General features: G+C 39.5%; 1 protein-coding gene across 8 annotated transcripts in view; it reads left to right on the top strand.

The window, feature by feature from the left end:
• ZFHX4 (zinc finger homeobox 4) overlaps positions 1 to 23,274 on the top strand; it is a 191,449-nt gene that overhangs the window by 163,634 nt on the left and 4,541 nt on the right. For 6 of the 8 annotated variants that reach the window (XM_081873896.1, XM_081873897.1, XM_081873891.1 and 3 more), the window contains 4 exons: positions 4,842 to 4,978; positions 5,795 to 5,995; positions 7,434 to 7,551; positions 8,815 to 14,196. In XM_081873896.1, the coding sequence (XP_081730022.1) occupies positions 4,842 to 4,978; positions 5,795 to 5,995; positions 7,434 to 7,551; positions 8,815 to 14,196 (5,838 nt within the window). The remainder of the gene's footprint in view (positions 1 to 4,841; positions 4,979 to 5,794; positions 5,996 to 7,433; positions 7,552 to 8,814; positions 14,197 to 23,274) is intronic. The other 2 variants (XM_081873898.1, XM_081873895.1) reach the window with 1 other exon arrangement.

Genomic DNA, 23,274 nt, shown 5'->3' with positions numbered 1-23,274 from the left:
TTCAAAAACCTTTAAACAAGGTGTCAAATCAAAGCAGCAACATCAATCAAGCTTCCTACAGATATGAATACCTAAGGTATAGGAATTGTTCATAGTACTGTTAATCTTGTGTCATGTGGTGCTTCAAGGGCATTGACATATTGAGTGTGCCAAATGTGTCTGTTTTGCAAATACAAATGATTTTGAGAATCCAGCATGAAGTTTTTTGTTCAGATTGGCATGAAAGGAGAGTCTAGTAGTGAAAAATTTCCAAAAGTACTTATCTTTCAATATTATATCAATTATCAGAAGTGACTCTCAGTTGGTATAAATCATAGATTTGATTAACACTATAGCTCTTGTTTTAGGGGGTACATTGACATTAACATGTCAACTCTGAGACATTTCTGAAAGAGTTTTTTTGTGCACATTTTTCCTGCTTCCTCAAAGGCATTTTGTCATCAAACCAGATTTTCAGGCAAAATTCTCTGGAAAAAAATGTATAATGTCATATGCAGAAATTCAATGATGGCACTCTCTGACCCATATAGACTGCAACAATACATTTTAAAATGTATTTTGTGTGTTTTTATCTTGTAATTTTATATTGTGAGCCGCCCTGAGATCTACGAATGGCGGCCAGTATACTAATTTAATAATAAACACCACAATATCAACAACATGGCTGCTGTCACAGCCCTGATATGCATCTCTTCAGTGTTGTGCAGCAGACCTATTTCATGTGGTTAGAAGTCTTTCTTATCATGGCCAGCAAGAAGAGCTGCTGGGACCTATTTGCCAACTATTGCACAAATAAAATCACTTTCATGGTTTCTGACTTAGACACCACTTAGAATCAGAGATGGTTTTAACATGAGGTCCATCTGGTAATTTAAACTTGTTCATCCAGAGGTTATGGACCAGGTTATTTGAAGAACTAAGGCCAACCACTAAATATGTTAATGGCTCTCTGATTGAGGCTGCTTGCAGCCTTGAAAGTAGCAGTGTTTCAGATAATTTGGGGGTGAGTTGTGGGGGTTTAGGGAAATAAATTTATATCTGAACAATCCTAACATCTCACATCCAGTATCAAACCTACCATTTTGGGTAAAAGTTTGAAGTATGTGGTGACATCTCTGGTCCAGGCTGATAGTAAGATCCTTTCCAATCAGGTTTTGGAACAGAAACTGCCTTGATTGCTCTTGGTGTTTGTCCTTTGCTAGAGTTTGTACTTGGCTGGAGGACTGGTTTATGTGGGGTGTGATGGTTGAATTTTCTGGAAGTGGTTCTGCTTATTCCCGAGAGGGACTCAATGTGGTGCTGGAAGACTGCTATTTTACCCCATGGAACAGCGTTCCAGCTTCTTTCCCATGCTTTTTAACATCTGCACAAAACCCCTGAGATAGGTCAACTGGAGGTATAGGTTGAAGTGTCATCACTAGTCTGCCTGTTTTCATTTTCTAATCCTAGGGAGGAAGTGTTGCTAACAAACCAGTGTGTGAAGTTGGTTCAGGACTAGGTAGACAAACAGAAACATATTCAGAATAATACAGAATTAAGTGGGCTAAATTCCTGGTATAAGTGCTCCCTTGAAGTAATGGTTGTGCAACCTGGGATACTTCTTAGTCTGTCACTTGAGTGGGCACTATGAGTGTCTTTTACTAACTTCAGCTAATTCATCACCAGCCTTTCCTGGTGATCTGGCTTGTCACTTCCACACAGAGTTAATATGTTCTCTATGGGCTGCCCTCAAACACAGTCTGGAAAATTCAGTTGATGTTGCCAGGCTGTTGTATGGCACTAAAAGATCAGAGTGTATAGATTGATCTTCATCTGTATTGGATGCCCATTTGTTTCTGAGGTTGATGTTTAAGTGCTTGTATTGACTAGTACTGTATTAAATGGCTTATAACCGCATTGCCACAGAAAGTGTCTGCTATCATACAAAGGGTTGTAGCTCTGTAGTAGAGCACATGGTTTGAATGCAAAAGGTCCCAGATTCAATCCCTGGCATCTGCAACAGAAGAAAACTCCTGTCTGAAACCCTAGTGGTCAGTGTGGGCCAACCAGGCCATTTTGTCCAAGTCACATTCCACCTGCACATCAGTGATGTCATATATGACTTCCAATGCAAGCAGCTAAAAACATGGCTAGGCTGGGCCAAAATGGGTTTCTGAAGCCCTGCCAATCAGGTGATAGGCAGGGCTTCTAAAGTGCTGCACTTCTGGCACTTCTGGCTTCTGAAGTGTGATTGGTGGGACTCCAAAGTGCATTGCAGGAATCTCTGTATGAGGTTTATAAAGAGCCCTGCATGGTGCTTTGATTGTTGATGGGCATGCCAGTTTTCCTATTGCTACGTTCCTAATTTGCCCAGACTGTGAGATCAGATAAGGTGATGTCAGGTAGGTAGAAAAAGAGAATCTACCTACCTACCCAGAGCTAAGCTGCCTTTATCTATCTTTAGCTAGCTTTTATTTCAGTCAGCTTTTAAGGTATGATCTCCTATCTGCTTGAATTTTTAGTTTGCTACTGTTGTCTTTTAAATGCTTTAATTGTTCTTATTTACATTTAAAGATTTTGAAATTGCACAGGAATGCACATTTGACGCAGCAAAGTGAATCCCCCCCCCAAAAAAAATCATCTTAACCTTAAAAGGGGAAGTCAGATATAAAGTGCACATTTAAAACAGCACAATTAGGAAGAGACTAAAAATATTATCTTAAGTCTGTCAGTCCTGCCAATGGTGGTTCATGGTGATGGCTGTGGGAGCTCAGCCTTGATGACCTGGGTTTGCACTAAGAGGCAGTCCTCTGGCCTCTTCACCAGCCTCAGCTTCTGTAGCTGGAGTCAGTTAGGGCCCCACCCTCCCAGGCTAGGTGGGAACAGGCCTGCAAGGCAGGGAGCAGATCTTCCAGAATTCACAGCCAAGGTAGACACCAACTGGTGTAGCTTTCCAATGCATGGAGTAGATCTTCACCACCTTTTACAAAACCTTTTGGCTCCTTGTTTCTCATAGGCCTTTCCTTTTTTTAAAAAAAAAAAAAGTCACTTAAAATGCCATCCTGTTGATTTATAGGAAGTGCAGGGGTGTGTTGCCACAAGTGAATCAGAAGTAAGTTATTATGCTTCTGTGTTTAATACAGTATTCCAATAATGCAGATATTTAGTATTTTGTTAATATGGCTTAAAGGTGGAATGACTGGGAAATCATATATTTTTGGTCTTAAAATAATGTAGTTTCTTAACATCATAGGCAACTTGCAAAATAAATTTTAAAAAAGCCAAAGGCAAGGTCCTGGCTATTGCTATGCAATCTATTGTGTTCATGTTGATCAATCAGTCATTCTGTTAAAAATGTCAGAGAAGATACTTTTACCACCAATACTAGCGTGTTCCTAATTAAATTTAACAATAGGGATGAAATACAGGAATCAGTTCAATGCATTTATCATAAAATGCATTCATATATTTAAAACGTACCTACACAAAAAATATATTTGGCCCTTTCCTAATATGTCTTCTTAATTAGTACAGTGTTTTATATTTTTTTTCAAATGATGCCCCCATTTTTCAAAGGTAACTATATAGCCATTCTTGTCATCCTCTCAAGGTCCTGCTTTCCTGCTATTTTCTACAAGTATTTTTTTAAGCTTTTGTTTCAGTAATTGCCATAACCTTATTTTAAAATTAAAGCTAGGTTATTAGACAACAAGGTTCAATTTGTTCATTTATATGAACTCCATGTGGATTTTGAAAATCAAGATAAATCTTCATGCACAACATACAGTCAGATTACCCCTGGACAATATATTTATGTTGGGTCTGATAGCAATCAATGGTTTAGCTTCATTGCATTTCAAGATGTATTTGCACCCGGTTGTCCAGTGATAGTGTCCTCACCCTGGAAATAATTTAGTTGCAAATTGACTGGAAGATGGTGAAAATTGAAAGTTAAAATTAGAAATACTCATAATAAACAGCAGAAAAAAGGTCAGATGATGCCACGCTATGATGAGATTGGAATGGCTGGTAAATGAGGTTTTGTGTTTGTCGTGAGATGTATGTGACATGCCTACCCAATGCTGTTGTAATATCCAGCCTAGCAGAAGAGATTATCTGGCAAATTGACACTGGAAAGAATTTTCTTATGGACTGGGAAATTAGAATTGCACTCTTTTCTTTGATGTGTGCAATCCTCACTGTATTATGCAGCTAGCTCAGACTGAATATTAAATATATAATTTAATACATACAGTACTGTTAAAAATATCTTAAAATAATAATACTATTATTGCTTTTAAAAACATTGTAGAAACATTTAAATATCAGGTAAACATTCAGTGCAACAAAGAAGACTGATCTTTGTGTACAATTAATTTTTAGCTGTTCAATAACCTTTCTTTTTTCATAGGGGTTACTAAATTTGGTAATGTGGTGGCTTTATTTGAATAACATAATAATTGTGCTCCTTCAATATTTTTAAGGGGGAAATAATATTTAAATGCTTGCAAATTAAATGAAGAGCAAAGAATTGAAGGTGAAACTTGTTTCTCTTAATGTGGTATAAAATTTCAGACTGAGATACTAGAGAGAGCTAGTTATTGATTACTGTTTAGAGCAACATAAGGTTATCTAAACAAGAGAGAAGAGTACATTTTTAATGTATTTATAGAGTCTGCTCTGCTTCAGAGATAAGTGTGCTGTCACCTTTGTACCTGTTCAGTTTCAAAAATGGTTTAACTTTAATAAGGAGCCCTGCAATATTTAAAATTGCAATAAAGCCACCCTAAGGGGTTGCAGTCACAGTAAACCCAGCAATCTGTTCGCTATTTATAATGTATTTTTACATGTTGTCTTGGAAGCAGGAATAAACACACCAGAGAAGGAACCAAAAGTAATTACTGCAGCAGGGGAACAACCACTACTTCCGGCTAAAGAAGAAGATGGCGCACCCAAAAAGTCCAAACTTTCTGAGGAAAATAAGTTTGGTCACGAACAGGTAAAGTGTATTGTTAGATCCTTACTGCCTTGTAGCATTGTTTTTCTTATGTCATAAATTTTTTTTTGGGGGGGGGGTGAATTCCTATGTCATTCTAATTCATCAGGTGCTGTGTTGGCCCTGCCAACACAGACCAGCTGGAAAACCTTCTCCCTCTAGTTCATCTTCCTGACCTTGTCAGTGTTGCAAAAAGATAAAAGGGCCCACATTTATCATAAGAAGCAAATCCTTATGTCAGAACTAGTTACCAGAGCACTATATGTGCATGTTTGGATGCTTGGGAGAAAAATTAAAAATCCAGAATTAAAAATTAAAAAAAGAATTAAAAATCCAGAATCCCAAAGAGAACATGTCCAAAACTTACCCCAGCTACCATTATCTGATATTTTAAGCCACAGGTGCTTTATTTCTTTCCAGATAATTCCTGACTGGCCACTCAATAGATACTATGTTATAAAATAACAGGTGTCATGAGATAAAAATTATAAAACTGTATAAGCTAAGGACTTCACTTACATGGTATCCAAACTCTTTTGCTGCCAAAATTCACCCCCCATGACTAGTCAGGTCTCCTCCTTCCTTCTAAACCTGCACCTTTTTTCATGGCAGTGGTCTTCCCATGTGAGTCATGTATCTGGGTATTAATAGAGGCTGAAGGTAGTGAGGAATTGATGGAAGATACTGTAGGTGGCAGGCGACAGGAGAAGATGCGCCATCTTGAAAAGAGGGCTAGTAATACTGTAGTGACAGATGATTTGCTCAGGGCATTAAGCAAGCTTTGTCTAATGGGCTGAATCTTTGTTGGATGTTTTTCAGTTTTACCAGTGCCCTTATTGTAACTACAATAGCAGGGACCCAAATCGTATCCAGATGCACGTCCTGTCACAGCATTCTATGCAGCCTGTTATCTGCTGTCCCCTCTGCCAAGATGTCCTGAGCAACAAAATGCATCTTCAGCTGCATTTGACCCATTTGCACAGTGTGTCTCCTGACTGTGTAGAGAAACTGCTTATGACAGTAAGTGTTTAAAATGCTGATGCACATTTGACAAGTACATGGACTGTAAATGATGCTGAATATATTATGGCATTGTAGATAGAGCTAGAGACTTGGAACCTGGGCTCCTGAGATTTCTTCGTAGTCCTGCCAATAACTTAGTACATCCCTTTGGCCTATTCATTTAACCCTAATTTTCAAAGACACAAGAATCTGAAGCACTCATTAAAACCAACCTTTCAAGATCAAGGCACTCACCTCAGTGCCTCCCTGCACATCCTAAACTGGTTCTACTAGTCTTAATTTACTGTAAACAGTGTTCTGAGGGCTAAATACACAAGAAGTTACTGTTGGTTGGCAATTTTATGAGAAGTGGTAAATTGTGAAGAAACAGATAAAAGTACCAGAATGTTTTTATATTTACCGGATGGGGGAGATGAAACCTTTATTAGTAATAGGACAGGATCCTAACCTTGTAGTTCATTGTAATTTTCAAAAGAGTATCTTGATCGAAAAGCAGGGTAATAAATATGAGCAATTAAAAAAAAGTTATAGTAATATGGTGGCAGGAAAGTTAAAAGGCTAAAAGCATTTGTGTGGCTACTGCTTTATGCAGTGTTATTTAAAACCTATATCAGCAACTTACGTTGCCTAGAATTTACAATCACACTGTCTTCCATATTCTTTCCTTTCTTAATTATGATCAAACCTGACTCAGATATCACAAAAAAGCTCTAATGTGTTGTGAAGTATTATGTGAAAGCATCTTTAGAATTATAGGTCTGGCATGTGCTGGAAGAGAATCAGTTGTGATTTAAGGTCCTAAGTGCAAAGCAGGAACCCCATATCAGAGGTATATATGCCTAAGCATAATCAGTAGAAGTTGCCACCTGATTTGAAAACAAAAAGAGTCCCTCCCAATTTCAAGATTTGACCATTATACCAATTGGTACAAACTGGATTGTACTAGTACTCTCAGAAGTAGTTATTTTGTTTTGCCTTTTCTCAGCAGCTGCTTAAAGTGCACTTTTGACATGTAACAGAAAGTGAGCCTTTCAATAGCTCTCCTTACCTGTCTTGCTAGGGACATTTTGGTTAGTAATCCTGCATCCACACCATTTTCACTGCTACATCTGTGAGCTTAATTCCGAGATTAATCAAACTTAGTTGTTTCAGTTGGCCATATGTGATGATGTGATGATGTGATAAACAGTGCAATTCTCTTGGTGAGCACAGTATCATGCCTGATAATAATAATAATAATAATAATAATAATAATAATAATAATAATGTTGTTGTTGTTGTTGTTGTTGTTGTTGTTGTTTTATTTATACCCCACTCATCTGGCTGGGTTTCCCCAGCCACTTTGGGCGGCTTGCAACAAAGATTAAAAATACATTAAAATGTCACACATTAAAAACTTCCCTGAGTTGTGTGTGTTGTTGTTGTTGTTTTAAAGGTTCCTGTACCAGATGTGATGATGCCTAATAGTATGCTACTGCCAGCAGCTGCTTCAGAGAAATCTGACTGTGATGCCTCTGCAAGTCTGACAGCTGAAGGATCTGGGAAATATTCAGGTATTGCAAGAAAAAGCCAAGCCTGCAGAGGGCGAACATTGCAGTCTTTTGTTGATAAACCTCCTCTCCTTTTGGGGTGTGCTTGCTATATTAACCAAAGAAAAATAAGGCCTGATTTTCTTCAGCAGCGTTTCATGAACGTAGCACTTTTATAGCATACAGTATATGTATATATGTTTCTTTGAACAGATACAACATCTAGGTTGGGTTACACATTTTAAGACTTGTAGGCTGCATTCAGTCCATCCAATCTATGCCCCTAGTCCATACAGCTATCTACTGTATGATAAAGGAAAAAGGTAAAGGACCCTGGACGGTTATGTCCAGTCAAAGGCAGTTCCAGCCGAGGGAGCCAGCGTTCGTCCACAGACAACTTTCCCGGTCATGTGGCCAGCATGACTAAACTGCTACTGGCTCACAGAGGACCGTGATGAGTGCCAAAGCACATGGAAATGCTGTTTACCTTCTCGCCACAGCGGTATCTGTTTATCTAGCTGCACTGGTGTGCTTTTGAACTGCTAGGTTGGAAGAAGCTGGGACAGAGCAATGGGAGCTCACCCCATCATGGGGATTCGAACTGCCAACCTTCCGATCAGCAAGCCCGAGAGGCTCAGTGGTTTAGACCATGACTCATTTGTGGTGCTGGTCACTTTGGTGGGAAGTGAGATAATTCCAGATACTTTGCATAAAGCAATTTTGTAAGAGTAATGAAGGGGCCTCTAATTCAGTTGTAGAGTTCATGCTTCACATGAAGAAGTTTCCAGCTGGATAATATCCCTTGTGTATCAGAGAAACAGCTTGGTCCTGTGTTTGGGGAATGTGTTTAAGAATCTATTTACAACAATATTAAGAACACTGGAACTAGATTTTTATTGGTCTGACTCAATTCTAGATGGGTTCTTGTGCCCAAAATTCAGGCTCGTGAACTACGTATATTTCTTTTGAAAACAGATATAGTCACTCATTGCAACAAAATTCTCCTTGTTTGGGGTGGGGTGGGGTGGGGGTGTTTTGGTGCATCCTTCATTTGATGCCAGAGAGTCTTATGGTACTTTCATGGATCACAAGCCTGTGATGAAGTCAACACTGGGCCATGAAACCTTATGCCATAATAAATTAGACAGCCTTTACAGTACCACGAGGCTCTTTGTTGTTATTGCTGCAGCATACTGGCTCCTCCTCTGGAAGTTCTTTCTTTTAATATGTATTATGTATTCAAATGCAATGGAGCTATATAATTTCTTTCCTTTTTTTTTTAACCAGGTGAAAGTCCTCCAGATGAGAAGAACACCTCTGGGCTTGAAGAATCAAAAACTGGAATGGAAATTAAAACAGAGGAACAGAAGCCACTCAAAGAATCTACTGAAATGCCAGATTGGAACAAAAACAGCAGTAAAGATATAAAGATCGTCGAATCACTGCCTGATCAGTTGAATGAGCAGCAGAAGAGGCAGCAGCTTTCTGTTTCTGATCGCCATGTCTATAAATATCGTTGTAACCATTGTAGCTTGGCTTTTAAGACTATGCAGAAGCTTCAAATACATTCCCAGTATCATGCTATTCGGGCTGCTACTATGTGTAGCCTTTGCCAACGTAGCTTCCGTACATTCCAGGCTTTAAAAAAACATTTGGAAGCAGGCCACCCTGAACTCAGTGAAGCTGAAATTCAGCAGTTGTGTGCATCTTTACCTGTAAATGGTGAACTCTGGGCAGAGAACGAAAGTATGGCACAAGATGAACATGCACTAGAACAGGATATAGAAAGAGAATACGAGATGGACCAGGAAGGTAAAGCAAGTCCTGTAGGAAGTGATAGTAGCTCCATTCCAGATGAAATGGGCTCAGAACCAAAGCGGACCTTACCTTTTAGAAAAGGGCCAAATTTTACTATGGAAAAATTTCTAGATCCTTCTCGCCCATATAAATGTACAGTGTGCAAAGAATCTTTCACTCAAAAGAACATTCTTTTGGTTCATTATAACTCAGTGTCTCATTTGCATAAACTCAAAAAGGTGTTGCAGGAAGCATCCAGTCCAGTCCCTCAAGAAGCTAACAGCAGCACTGACAACAAACCCTACAAATGCAGCATTTGCAATGTTTCTTATAGCCAAAGTTCTACACTGGAAATTCATATGAGATCTGTGCTTCATCAAACTAAGGCAAGGGCTGCAAAATTAGAACCAAGTAGTAATGCAATGAGTGGAAACAGCATAACAGGAAATGTTAATAGCCCCAGCCAGGGGATGGTAGATCCTACAATATTACCAGCAGTTAACAGCAAGGAAACCCACATAGATGCCAAAGAATTAAATAAAAAGCAAGTTTCTGAATTAGTTTCTGCTCAGCCTACACATCATCCTCCCCAGTCACCAGCACAACTGCAAATGCAACTCCAGCATGAATTGCAACAGCAAGCAGCTTTCTTTCAACCCCAGTTCCTAAATCCAGCATTTTTGCCACATTTTCCTATGACACCAGAGGCGCTACTGCAGTTTCAGCAGCCACAGTTTCTTTTTCCATTCTATATTCCTGGGACAGAGTTCAGTTTGAGTCCTGATCTGGGTTTGCCTGGTTCTGCTGCATTTGGTATGCCTGGCATGGCGGGTATGGCAGGCTCACTGCTAGAAGACCTGAAGCAGCAGATGCAAACTCAGCACCATGTTGGTCAGACGCAGCTACAGATACTACAGCAGCAAGCACAACAGTATCAAGTGACGCCACCTCCAATCCAGTCACAAAAGCAGCAGCAAACAAATAAGTTAGTGAAAACAGAGCAGAACAGTGCAGTAAGTGCTGAGTGCCAGATGATGAAGGATACACCACCATATAAGGAATCGGAAGAGATTTCAGAGAAACAAGAAAAACCAAAGCAAGAATTCACAAGTGATAGTGAAGGACTGAAAGAAAACAAAGATATAAAGAAGCAGAAATCCACTGAACCAACCATCCCACCACCTAGAATTGCTTCTGGGGCAAGAGGAAATGCAGCCAAGGCATTGTTGGAAAACTTCGGCTTTGAGCTGGTTATTCAATATAATGAGAATAGACAGAAAGTACAGAAAAAAAATAAAGCTGGTGATTGCGAAAATACTGACAAATTGGAATGTGCAGCATGCAGTAAATTGTTTTCCAACATTCTTATATTAAAGAGCCACCAAGAACATGTTCATGGACAGTTCTTTCCATACGGTGCATTAGAAAAGTTTGCCCGTCAATACAGGGAGGCTTATGACAAGCTTTATCCTATTTCACCATCTTCCCCAGAACCACCACCTCCTCCTCCACCACCACCTCCGCCTCCACCTCCGCCTTCTTCACAACCTTCTTCATCCAGTTCTGGAAAGATTCAAAGCATTACTCCTACTCCTTTGCAGGCTCCACCACCAACACCGCCGCCTCCACCGCCACCCCCACCGCCACCTCCTCCTCCACCACCACCTTCTGTACCACCACCAGTGCAGCTGCCAGTTTCATTAGATCTTCCACTTTTCCCTCCAATTATGATGCAGCCAGTGCAACACCCAGGATTGCCTCCTCAACTTGCCCTCCAGCTACCACCAATGGATGCGCTGTCTGCAGATCTTACTCAGCTTTGTCAGCAACAGCTAGGATTAGATCCAAATTTCCTACGGCATTCTCAGTTCAAGCGGCCACGTACAAGAATCACTGATGACCAATTAAAAATCTTGAGGGCATATTTTGATATTAATAATTCACCGAGTGAAGAACAGATTCAAGAAATGGCAGAGAAATCTGGCCTTTCCCAAAAGGTTATCAAACACTGGTTTCGAAATACCCTATTTAAGGAGCGACAAAGAAACAAGGATTCCCCATATAATTTTAGCAATCCTCCAATAACAGTTTTGGAAGATATAAGAATTGAACCACAGCCAAGTTCTTTAGAGCATTACAAATCTGATTCAGCGTTCAGCAAGCGATCATCTAGAACTAGATTTACTGACTACCAGCTCAGAGTCTTGCAGGATTTTTTTGACACAAATGCTTATCCAAAAGATGATGAAATTGAACAACTTTCAACTGTACTTAACCTACCTACTCGAGTTATCGTTGTATGGTTCCAAAATGCACGACAGAAGGCTCGTAAAAGTTATGAAAATCAAGCTGAAACTAAAGATACTGAGAAGAGGGAGCTCACCAATGAGAGGTACATTCGGACAAGCAACATGCAGTATCAATGTAAAAAATGTAGCGTAGTTTTTCCCAGGATCTTTGACTTAATTACACATCAGAAAAAGCTGTGTTATAAAGACGAAGATGATGATGCACAAGATGAAAGCCAAACAGAAGATTCAATGGATGCCACAGATCAAATGCTTTACAAGAACTGCACAGTTTCTGGCCCATCTGATTCGTCAAAAAGTATGGCTTTAACAACAGTAAGCTCTGGATCTGGTTCCAGTACTCCTTTGATGCCATCACCCAAACCTGAACCTGGAAAAACCTCTCCTAAACCTGAGCCAACAGAAAAGCCAAAGCAAAATGATCCCATACCTAAGCAAGTGGAGGCTTCCTCCCAAGGCAACAAATCAGTGCAGCCTGCACCAACCACCTCCTCTGATCCACAGCCCTCAGCTTCTCAAACACAGCAACAGAAACAATCCCAAATAGGAGGCAGACCACCTTCTGCATCACAGACGACCCCTGTTCCCTCCAGCCCTTTAGCAATCCAAATGACGCCTCTTCAGAACAGTCTACCTCCTCAGTTACTACAGTACCCATGTGACCAGTGTACAGTTGCCTTTCCCACTCTAGAACTTTGGCAAGAGCACCAGCACATGCATTTCTTAGCAGCCCAAAATCAGTTCCTTCATTCCCAGTTTTTAGAAAGGCCTATGGATATGCCCTATATGATATTTGATCCAAATAACCCTCTGATGACTGGACAATTGCTGAGCAGTTCTTTAGCTCAGGTGGCACCACAAGTGAGCTCAGCTCATACAGCTCACCACGCTGCTTCAATTCCTGGCTCACTTAAACGAAAACTGGATGATAAGGAAGACAACAACTGTAGTGAAAAAGAGGGGGGGAACAGTGGTGAGGACCAGCATCGGGATAAGCGATTGAGAACTACAATTACTCCAGAGCAACTGGAAATACTCTACGAAAAATACCTTTTAGATTCCAATCCTACCAGAAAAATGCTAGATCACATTGCACGTGAAGTAGGACTAAAAAAGAGAGTTGTACAAGTCTGGTTTCAGAATACAAGAGCTCGAGAAAGAAAAGGACAATTCCGTGCAGTAGGTCCAGCTCAGTCTCATAAAAGATGTCCTTTTTGCCGAGCACTGTTTAAAGCAAAGTCTGCTTTAGAAAGTCATATTCGCTCTCGGCACTGGAATGAAGGAAAACAAGCAGGTTATAGTTTGCCACCAAGTCCTTTGATAGCCAATGAAGATGGAGGAGAGAGCCCACACAAATACATGTTTTTTGATTATCCATCGTTATCATTAACAAAGATTGATTTATCGAGTGAAAATGAATTAGCTTCTACTGTCTCAACTCCAGTTAGTAAAACTGCAGAAATGTCACCGAAGAATCTTTTAAGCCCTTCTTCCTTCAAAGCAGAATGCAACGAAGACATAGAGAATCTGAACACAGCTCCTGCTGATGGTGGGTATGACCAGAATAAAACTGACTTTGATGAGACTTCATCAATTAACACAGCAATCAGCGATGCTACAACAGGAGATGAAGGAAACAATGAAATGGAAAGTATGACCGGTAGTTCAGGAGATGTGAAATCCACATCCTCTCCTAAAGAGCCAAAAAATGTTCTGAATGACAGTTTGCCAAAAAACACAAACATGCCTAATATGGAGAACAGCGATGACAAATTTCTATTCTCCCTGACTAGCCCGTCAATGCATTACAGTGACAAAGATAGTGAACTTGACCAAAGTGTTTACATTACTGATGACCCTGATGATAATGCTGATCGCAGTGAAACATCGAGCATAGCTGATCCAAGTTCACCTAATCCCTTTGGAGCAAGCAACCCTTTTAAATCGAAAAACAGTGACCGGCCAGGTCACAAACGATTTCGGACGCAAATGAGTAATCTGCAGCTTAAGGTCTTGAAGGCTTGCTTTAGCGACTATCGGACTCCAACCATGCAAGAATGCGAAATGCTAGGGAATGAGATTGGCCTGCCAAAACGTGTGGTTCAGGTTTGGTTTCAAAATGCTCGAGCAAAAGAGAAGAAGTTCAAAATTAACATAGGGAAGCCATTCATGATCAATCAGAATGCAACTGATGGCTCAAGACCAGAGTGTTCCCTATGTGGGGTGAAGTATTCTGCACGTTTGTCCGTAAGAGACCATATCTTTTCCAAACAACATATTTCAAAAGTGCGAGAAGCTGTGGGAAGTCAACTGGACCGGGAAAAAGACTACTTAGCTCCTACAACTGTTAGACAGCTGATGGCACAGCAGGAATTGGACCGTATAAAGAAGGCTACAGATGTTCTAGGCTTAACAGTACAGCAGCCAGGCATGATGGAGAGCAGCTCACTTCATGGAATCAGTTTGCCAGCAGCTTACCCAGGACTCCCTGGCCTTCCTCCAGTTCTTCTGCCTGGAATGAATGGTCCATCTTCCTTAACAGGATTTCCTCAAAGTTCAAACAGTAAGTAAAAAGGAAGAGGATAAATTGTTGCTGCTGTTGTGACAAAAGGAATGGGTGTGTTGGTTGCCAAAACATTTGTAGGTAGATCCATTTCTGTCAGTTCTGTGGCTGTATATTAGAACATTTTCTAAGAAAAGTAAAATGGAATGTGCTATTCAAGCAATAACTTACATATACACCTTTAAGTAACACTGTAGTGTTTATTATTAGCACTTTTAGATATTCAGGAAATTATTTAACTAATAAAAAAATATGAAATTGAAGTATACCACAAACTAGCCAAGGGCAGAGCATTTGAACTCAAGTCCACCTGTGTTATCAAATAGTATGAGTTGGGTATCTTTACAACTTAATAGATTTTCCATGAACTTTCACCACAACGTGAAATAGTTTGTTTCATAAAAGCAAGTCAGGAGATAATATTTAGCAACTAAGGCAAAGGTCCAGTCATGTGAAAATGAGGGCCTGTACACTAAAATATATTGTTTCCTTGAATTTATCTAGTTTAGCCTGTGATCCTTAAAAGCAAGTCCCATTGAAATAGTGAGATAATCATGGCAAAGACTGGGCTATAAAGACAGTTAATGACTCTGGGTTCAAATCCTGGTTTTGATCTGCTGGGAAATATTTGTAGACTGGGGTTACAGACTAAGGCACTGAGTTCAAATGTATTTATTTAAATTAGCATAAACCTGCATGTAGATAGGCAGGCTTTATGTATGTAGGGGCAAAAATGCAAACAGAATTTTTTCCTGTCTTGTAATTTACTTCAGAGTTAGTCAAATTTTGATAAGAGTTCCTCTTAGGTTCCTCCTAAGTTAGGGGGGGGGGGTTGCATCACAGTCGTTTTAAAATCTCCTAATACAGCCTTTATTCCTTACTATACATATTTTGTTACTTCTGAATAAATACTAAAAGTTTTCTACAAGAATAGGTTCAAGATCCACACTGCCCACTGCCAGTACTATGCATAGCAACAGCACCTTTCCCATGCAGTATTCTCATTCATCCTAACAAAAATCAAAAAGCTATTTAGTATGGATTTTTGTAGTTTTCACTTTTGTTTTTGGGGTAATATTACAAGTAGGCACCTTTCTATGAATAATGCTCCCGTTTATAGGAAGTGAAGTTAAATAAACTATCGGGCCCAGCCCACCCATGAGGTTGGGGTGAAGCAGTCACCATAGGCGGTGGAAACCCCTGAGGCGATGCCTACATGGGCGCCCTGCTGCCAACAGATAAGCGCCACTGCCATCGTCCATGTTTTTCAGAAATGTATGAGCAGGAATCCTACTTCATGGGTTATATTTAGTCTCTGTACTTCATATCCTGGTTTGATGGGGTGAAGGGTTAGAACTCTGGGAGACAAATAAAAGCCCAAATCCTGTTCAGTATCTGAAACTTCACAGATTTTTTCCCCCTTGTCCAAATGCTTGCTGAAGGTTTAGATTCCTCACTTGGGTTAACTTTTTGTTACAGCCCTTACCTCCAGGCCAGAAATTGATACCCAGTAGATTTTTTTGAGGTACATGGTTTCAACACTGCTCCCCACCCCCACCCTGCTGGTCAGCAGAGTATGAGGGTCTTCTTGGTAAAGCATCTCATAGCACTCAACAACTTCTCTTAAGCCCTTCATAACACTGATTTGCTATTGCAGAGCTGAGAATTAAGTGGTGACCTGCCACAATTATCCTATGGGCTTTTCAAAAGTATTTCCTCATAGAGTACCTGACTGGCTCTGTCAAAGCTCTGTGCTCCCTAAGTCCAGTCAATTCTGATTTTCTGCAAGTGCAACAGCATACATCTGTTGGTGTTTTTGTTGTCAGGAATGAGGGCAGAGTACATAACTTGCTCTGCTTTAAGACAAAATTTGCCCATAGTTACAGCATCAGCATTCTGGCCATCTGGAAGTGAAATAATATTTAGATCAGGTAGTAGATGTAGCTACTGCCATATGAGCAGGCCAACTCTCACTACTTATTGGTTAGGTCTAGATAGCTCACTGTATGAACTGGGCCACTCAAGTTACCAAATCTTCAAATCATGAATGCAGCTACATAATCAATGAAGTATCGGTTAGGAATGAGGCACACTTTCATCTGATGTGGCTAATCTCTCTGAATAAATGCAAACTAAAGAGATAGGAGATGTTTCGTTCTTCAACATACTAAGTAGCCCCTCCATCCTATCTTTATTGCCCAGAAAATATATGTTCCTAATGGCTCTTAATGGAGTAGTGGAAGTGAAAGCAAAAGAGCAGATTATATTAATCTTTCATTAGTGAAAAGTACTCCTCAAAAGTTCTTTAATATATGCTCAGTACTGATATGCTTCATATCTTATTAACCCACTTTTAACATATCCTTGTTTTGCTGTGAGCAGCACTTCACATCTGTGTTTGATGCAGCGAGAGAGATTCAGTCAGGATCTTCTTGTAGTCCCAGTCGCTGTGCTGATCCCAGTTGCAAACCTTTACAAGAGTTAGTTTTTTAACCTTGTAAAATGTTTCAAAATATGTTAAAATTCCTGCTGCCTGCTCCTGTGGGTTTTCTCTACCACATACTCAAACCATGATACATGACACCTGAATTTAAATATGATCAGATAGATATACAATCAAATAGACAAAATGTTTTTTGAACATATTCTTCACATGCAATTAGTTATTTACATAAAGATTGGAAGAATTAGAAAAGATGTTTTCATTAACATAAATAAGCTCTGTTCTATAGGTGCTTCAAAACAGCAATGGATTCTTAACAGGCAGAGCAGATGAAGCAGTCTCTAACCTGAGAAAGCTTATGCAGCCATACATTTGTTATTCTTTGATGTGCCTTAACATAGCGCCACCTAACAAAATATTAATGTTATGATGTAGTGTTTGCATTATTTGGCACATTTACAGTGCAATCCTAAACATACCGGTTCAGAACAAACCCCACTGAATTCAATGGATTCAGAACAAACCCACTGAATTCAATGGAACTTACTCTTTGATAAGCATATATAGCATTACAGCTTTAATCAGTCTTACAGTTGCTTCACTATATGTTCAAATCATGTTCATTCATAAACATTCATTCATTCATTATGTCTCATCAAAATTTGAAATCATGTCTCACCACTTTCTGAAATCCTTTGCAAGTTAGTTGAACTGAGATGCAAAATGTAAAATTCATAAAAGATATTGGGTCAGGTGGTACCTAACACCAAGAAAACTAGCACTAATATGCCCAGGAACCTCACCAAAATGCTGGAGAGGGTGCATACCTCCACATGTGGTGGAAGTGCCCCCAAATCCAACTATTCTGACCAACAGCCATACGAGAAATATGCAAAATAACTAAGCAAGTATTAGAAATCACCCCACAATTAGCCCTACTAAACATCTTTCAAGACAATAATGCTCATTTACACCACAAAGAACTCATAACCCACCTACTTTCAGCAGCCAGAAACACCATAACCAGACACTGGAGAGACCTGCCAGGAGTAAGCATGGACCAATGGTACCAAATAGTATGGGAAACAGCCTTACTAGAAAAATTAACCAATAAACTGAAACTGACACGAGGACAAACAGAAGAAGACACCTTTATCTCCGTATGGCTCCCCTTTATCACATACACAGCCCAATAAGACAATGACAATAATCCACCAACAGCATACAAATCAATATGGCTAACCTGATCCAAAACACCCACCCACCCCACTCACACATGAAAACAAAGATCACCACAGCCAATCACAAACAAACAACCACACCCTAGGCCAACCCCAACCTCTCTCACCACCAAAGGAACACAAGTGAACAACAGAGAACCTGCACAAGCAATGCTGACACCAAACCCTACATACATTAAGTAAAATAGAAACATTGCCACCTGACCCTACCTCCACCCATCTTCCCCCCTCCACCCCTCTCCCCCTTTTCTTCCTAATGTCTCAACAAATGAAACTGCTTTGTAAAAATGTTACATGGAAAAAATATGAGAGAGAGACATTACACATACTTCTGTAAATCAAGAAAATCTTTAATAAAAATACATTAAAAATAAATAAAATTAAATTACAGATATTGGGTGGTAGTCAAATAAAATTTACTCGGAGTAGACTTACTGCAATTAATGACCAAGACAGAGTTCATTAATTTCAGCAGGTCTACTCTGAGTAAAACCTAGCTGAACATAAAATTATTTGAAAAGTCTGCTTGAAGTGACCAAGAAAATGCAGTGCAACAAGCCAGACCATAGATAACCATATCAAGGGATTGAGACATGCGCGCGCGCACACACACACACACACACAGAGAGAGAGAGAGAGAGAGAGGAATGAAAACAGTAAAGTAAAACTGTGCAGCGGTGATTACATTATAAGATGTAGCTTTCATGTTAGCTGGAACAGTGTGGCTGGACCTATATAGCTACAAAAACATATCCATATGAATTGGAAGCAAATGAAATTCTAATCCCATTCAAGTAAATTATAGGGATGCAAGAATTTTTCACACATTCCAGTGCACTTATTGAAGCCAGGTGTTCTAACAAGAGCTCAGGATGCCAGACAATTGAGTGTTCTTAGGTCAAAGCAGGATGCTCCCTGTTCTTCTACTGCAATCCATGAAAATGTCTATGAGAACAAAACTGGGTAAGGTAACTGAACCTAAATCCTACTAACATATTTTATACATTGTTGCAGTAGAAATGCATTTGACTAATTCATTTTTCGTTCCACCTTGAATATGGTGGGATTTAGTTATTAGTTAACATGCACAGGATTATGTTGTTAGACCCTGGTACTCCTTAGTGCTTGGTTTACCTTTCCTTTCTTCATACATCCCTTTACTCATGCAAGTCCTTCAACAACCACACCCGTGCTTTAATAAATTTAGCATCTGTTATAACTATTTACTTGCTTTTGGTCTATTAGGATGCTGTTGCTTCATGTTATTGTCTCTCTCTGACATCATAGACACAAATACAGTGGTACCTTGGTTTTTGAACATCTCGGAAAGGGTTTCAGTTTTTGAATGCTGAAAACTCAGAAGTAAATACTTCTGTTTTCCAACATACCTCGGAAGGTGAACGGCTTCCACTGAGTTTTTTTTCCAATTTTCTCTATTTAATTTGCAGACCACCCTTTGCACTTCAGTTTTCGAACATTTCAGAACTTGAACAGTCTTCCAGAACGGCTTACATTCAAAGACTGAGGCACCACTGTATATGGTATCACATTCACAAATTAGGTTTGTGGCACATTAAAGACTTAAAAATGGCATAAGCTTTCATGGACCAGCTTTCATCTTCATCAAAAACATGGAATGTCATTCTCAGTTGGCAGGTATATATGTGTGTGTTTATGTACACACACACACACACACACACTCTAACATATGGATAAACATACAGAGAATGATATACCTGTGATATTAGAGGGAAATGAAATGCAGGAAATACAAGAAGTGATGATGAGATTAAAGCTTCAATGTATGTAAAATAATTGCAATGATTCTCTACATTGTAGGGAATCTGTGGCCCTCTTAACGTTACTGGACAACTCCTGTTAGCTATCTGTTTGATTGAAATAGGGGTTCAACAGCATCTGGGCAGGTCATAGGTTCTTCTTTCCTGGTACCATGTTCCTCAGGTATACTGCAGAATTTTGTATCAGCAGTGATACTTCTCATAGTTAATGTTCCCAGGCCTTTCTAGCTGATCTTGTATTTCATTTAAAAACATTTGGAGAATAGGAAATCTTTAACTTTGCATAAATACATCTTGGTTAATTGTGCTGCAGGTAGGAATGGTCCATTCATCTCTACTCCGTTCAATCATTGATCAGTTCATTTTTAAGTTGCCCATTCATTTGATATAAGGGCAAGACACGATGGAAACAATGCCTTATGAGGAATGGCTAAGGGAGCTGGGCATGTTTAGCCTGGAGAAGAGGAGGTTAAGGGGTGATATGATAGCCATGTTCAAATATATAAAATGATGTCACATAGAGGAGGGAGAAAGGTTGTTTTCTGCTGCTCCAGAGAAGCGGACACAGACACATGTTTGGATTCATGCTATGATTCTATGTGAAGACCAAAAGATCATAATAATTTCTCCCAATATACTATATATCTAGTTGTTAGCCTATATCAGAAATAGATACACACTACTGGTAGGGAAATCCATACATTTAATATGAGTGGCTAACATTAAAATTTAACACAGTTGTCACTTTTAATAGTCCATTCAATACTATTGTGTAGTTAGTCCAAAAAGTCACTATGTACAGTAATAAGGACATCAAACTTGTTTCTAATCCTGGACAATATATTTTAGTTTACCATTAAATAAAAATAATGATTCAGTGACAAACATCAAATGGTTGCCTTGTTAAATCTTATCACCTCTTCCTCTAAGTTCTAATTGCTTTATCCTAAGCAATGCTAAGCACCTGGATATCGATGATTTAAGCACCATTCAGGCCCACTCAATTAGTACTTGAATGTAACTAATATTCATCTATCCTTGCAGTGCCCAGGTTTATCACTCTTATCCTCTTACACTGATCCTAGAGAGTGCTTTAAGCTCACCATTCTTTGAACATTAGAGTTTATCTGTTCTCATTGTTTTTATAAAACTTCTATTTCTCTGTAACAGCTTCTTTAAAAAAATGTTTCTACAGTATGCTGGCCAATTATACTTATCATAGGAATTGCAATACAGTATTTAACTGTATTGGGAATGCGGGTGGCGCTGTGGGTAAAAGCCTCAGCGCCTAGGACTTGCCGATCGAAAGGTCGGCGGTTCGAATCCCCACGGCGGGGTGCGCTCCCGTCGCTCGGTCCCAGCGCCTTCCAACCTACAGTTCAAAAGCACCCCCGGGTGCAAGTAGATAAATAGGGACCACTTACTAGCGGGAAGGTAAACGGCGTTTCCGTGTGCTGCGCTGGCTCGCCAGATGCAGCTTGTCACGCTGGCCACGTAACCCGGAAGTGTCTGCGGACAGCGCTGGCTCCCGGCCTCTAGAGTGAGATGAGCGCACAACCCTAGAGTCTGTCAAGACTGGCCCATACGGGCAGGGGTACCTTTACCTTTTATTTAACTGTAACAAACATTGTCTATAATCTTGCATCGTACATAGATACTCCAAATAGGGTCAGTGCACGCTTACAGTTTCTTTTGCTGCTAAAATACATAGCTGCATGACTTATGTCAATAAAAACAACTACATTGCTGACCAGCTGTACTAACACATATAAAACCCAATCCTATGCATGCTTACTTGGCATTACGACCCCATTTAGTTTAGAGGGGCTTACTCCCAAGTGAAAAAATTGTCCAGTAGCACCTTAGAGACTAACTAAGAACAAACTTAGTTAGTCTCTAAGGTGTTACTCCCAAGTGGTGTGCCTAAAATAGCAGGCCAACAGCACAATCCTAACCATGTCTATTCAGGTTCCCTCTGCTTCTTTACACTTCCAAGTCATATCTGATTCTGTTTTAGAAATCTTAGCCAACCTATTCGGAGTTAAGTACCATCTATGAATCATTTTCAAATAATTCTCTTTCAATGAATAACATGTAGTAAATTTCAGGTTGTTTTCCAAAGTTTCTCTCAGAGGTTAAGATCTGTATTATGCCCTATATCTATTGCCAGTGTGTCATTAAAGCTTTAACTAGCTTGTCTTTTGTTTCCCAGTCTAATAAAAAATGATACATTTTAGACAGAAGTGTATCCTTATTCTGTAAGTCGCACATTGTCTATCCATAGAAACTCTCTTAATTGTAATTGCTTCAGTGGGAGATAGCCATAAAAGTGTTTTTCTTTCCAGCAGGTTTTTATATTTTTCCCAGACTCTATACAGATTCTTCCTAAGAATGTGGTTCATAAAACTATTATAGATTTTAGCCTTCCCATACCAAAGGCATGAATGCCAGCCAAATTTTAAATCATGACCTTCTCAATCTAAAATGTCTTTATTGTTCAATACAATCCATTCTTTTAACCAACACAAACAATCTGCCTCATAATGCAATTGCAGATCTGGCAAGGCAAAGCCTCCTCTTTCTTTTGTATCTATCATAATTTTATGTTTAATTCTTGGCTTTTCCCCCTGCCAGATGAATTTAGAGATATCGTGGTTTTTTCCATTCTTTGAAGCAGTTTAAATTATTTAAAACCGGGATTAATTGGAATAAAAACAACATCCTGTGGAGTATATTCATTTTAATGGCTGAAATTCTACCTAACAGGAGGGTTTCGTTCTCTCCCGTATCTCCAACTCTTTCTCAGCCTCTTTCCACAATTTAATATAATTATTTTCAAATAGGTTAAGATTTCTTACTGTCAGCCAGATTCCCATAACAGAAGTATTTAAGATCATGCATGGTGTGGAGAAGGAGTAGTTCTTCTTTCCCTTATAATACTTGAACCTGAGACCATGCCATATCTACTGGTCATAATGGCTATGTTCTACCTCCACAGTTGGAGGCAGTATGTCTCTGTATACCAGTTGCTGGGAATCACCGGTCAGGAGAGTGCCTTTGCAGTCAGGTCCTGCTTGCGTGCTTTTCATAGGCATCTATTTGGCCACTATACAAACAGAAAGCTGGACTATATGGGCCTTTGGCCTGGTCCAGCAGGGCACCGCTTGTGTTGCGATAAGCTGGTTCTTCCTTTCAGAGATGCTTGCTTTTGTATTGAGTTGTAAATGATCTCCCCCTTCCTTCATTAACTCAAAAGGTACCTATCTTGAAATTTATTTAAATTTAATCAGTTCATAATTTCATTAATATGTTAATGGCAGCAGAGTAATCAACCAAAATTATTTACTAGATTGATAATTCTAAATATTATGTGCACCATGAGTCTGAAATTAGACTCATATAGATTTGCAGATTGCATAGACATGCCTAGGTAGACTCCATGACAGGACTCTCCAAGTATATTTGGTATCTTTAGTTCCACAGGCATTGTGTTCTTGTATAGGATGATTATAATATGTAGTGCTTGTGTAGCATATGTCAAGTGTTCAAAGAGCTTCTTGGGCATTATCTCAGTATTTCTGCCAATAGATCTGTA

This window comes from Podarcis erhardii (genome assembly GCF_964252035.2).
Source record: "Podarcis erhardii genome assembly, chromosome: 8".
NCBI lineage: Eukaryota > Metazoa > Chordata > Lepidosauria > Squamata > Lacertidae > Podarcis > Podarcis erhardii.
The sequence above is the reverse complement of the archived record's forward strand: the minus strand, read 5'-3'. Positions and strand labels throughout refer to the sequence as shown.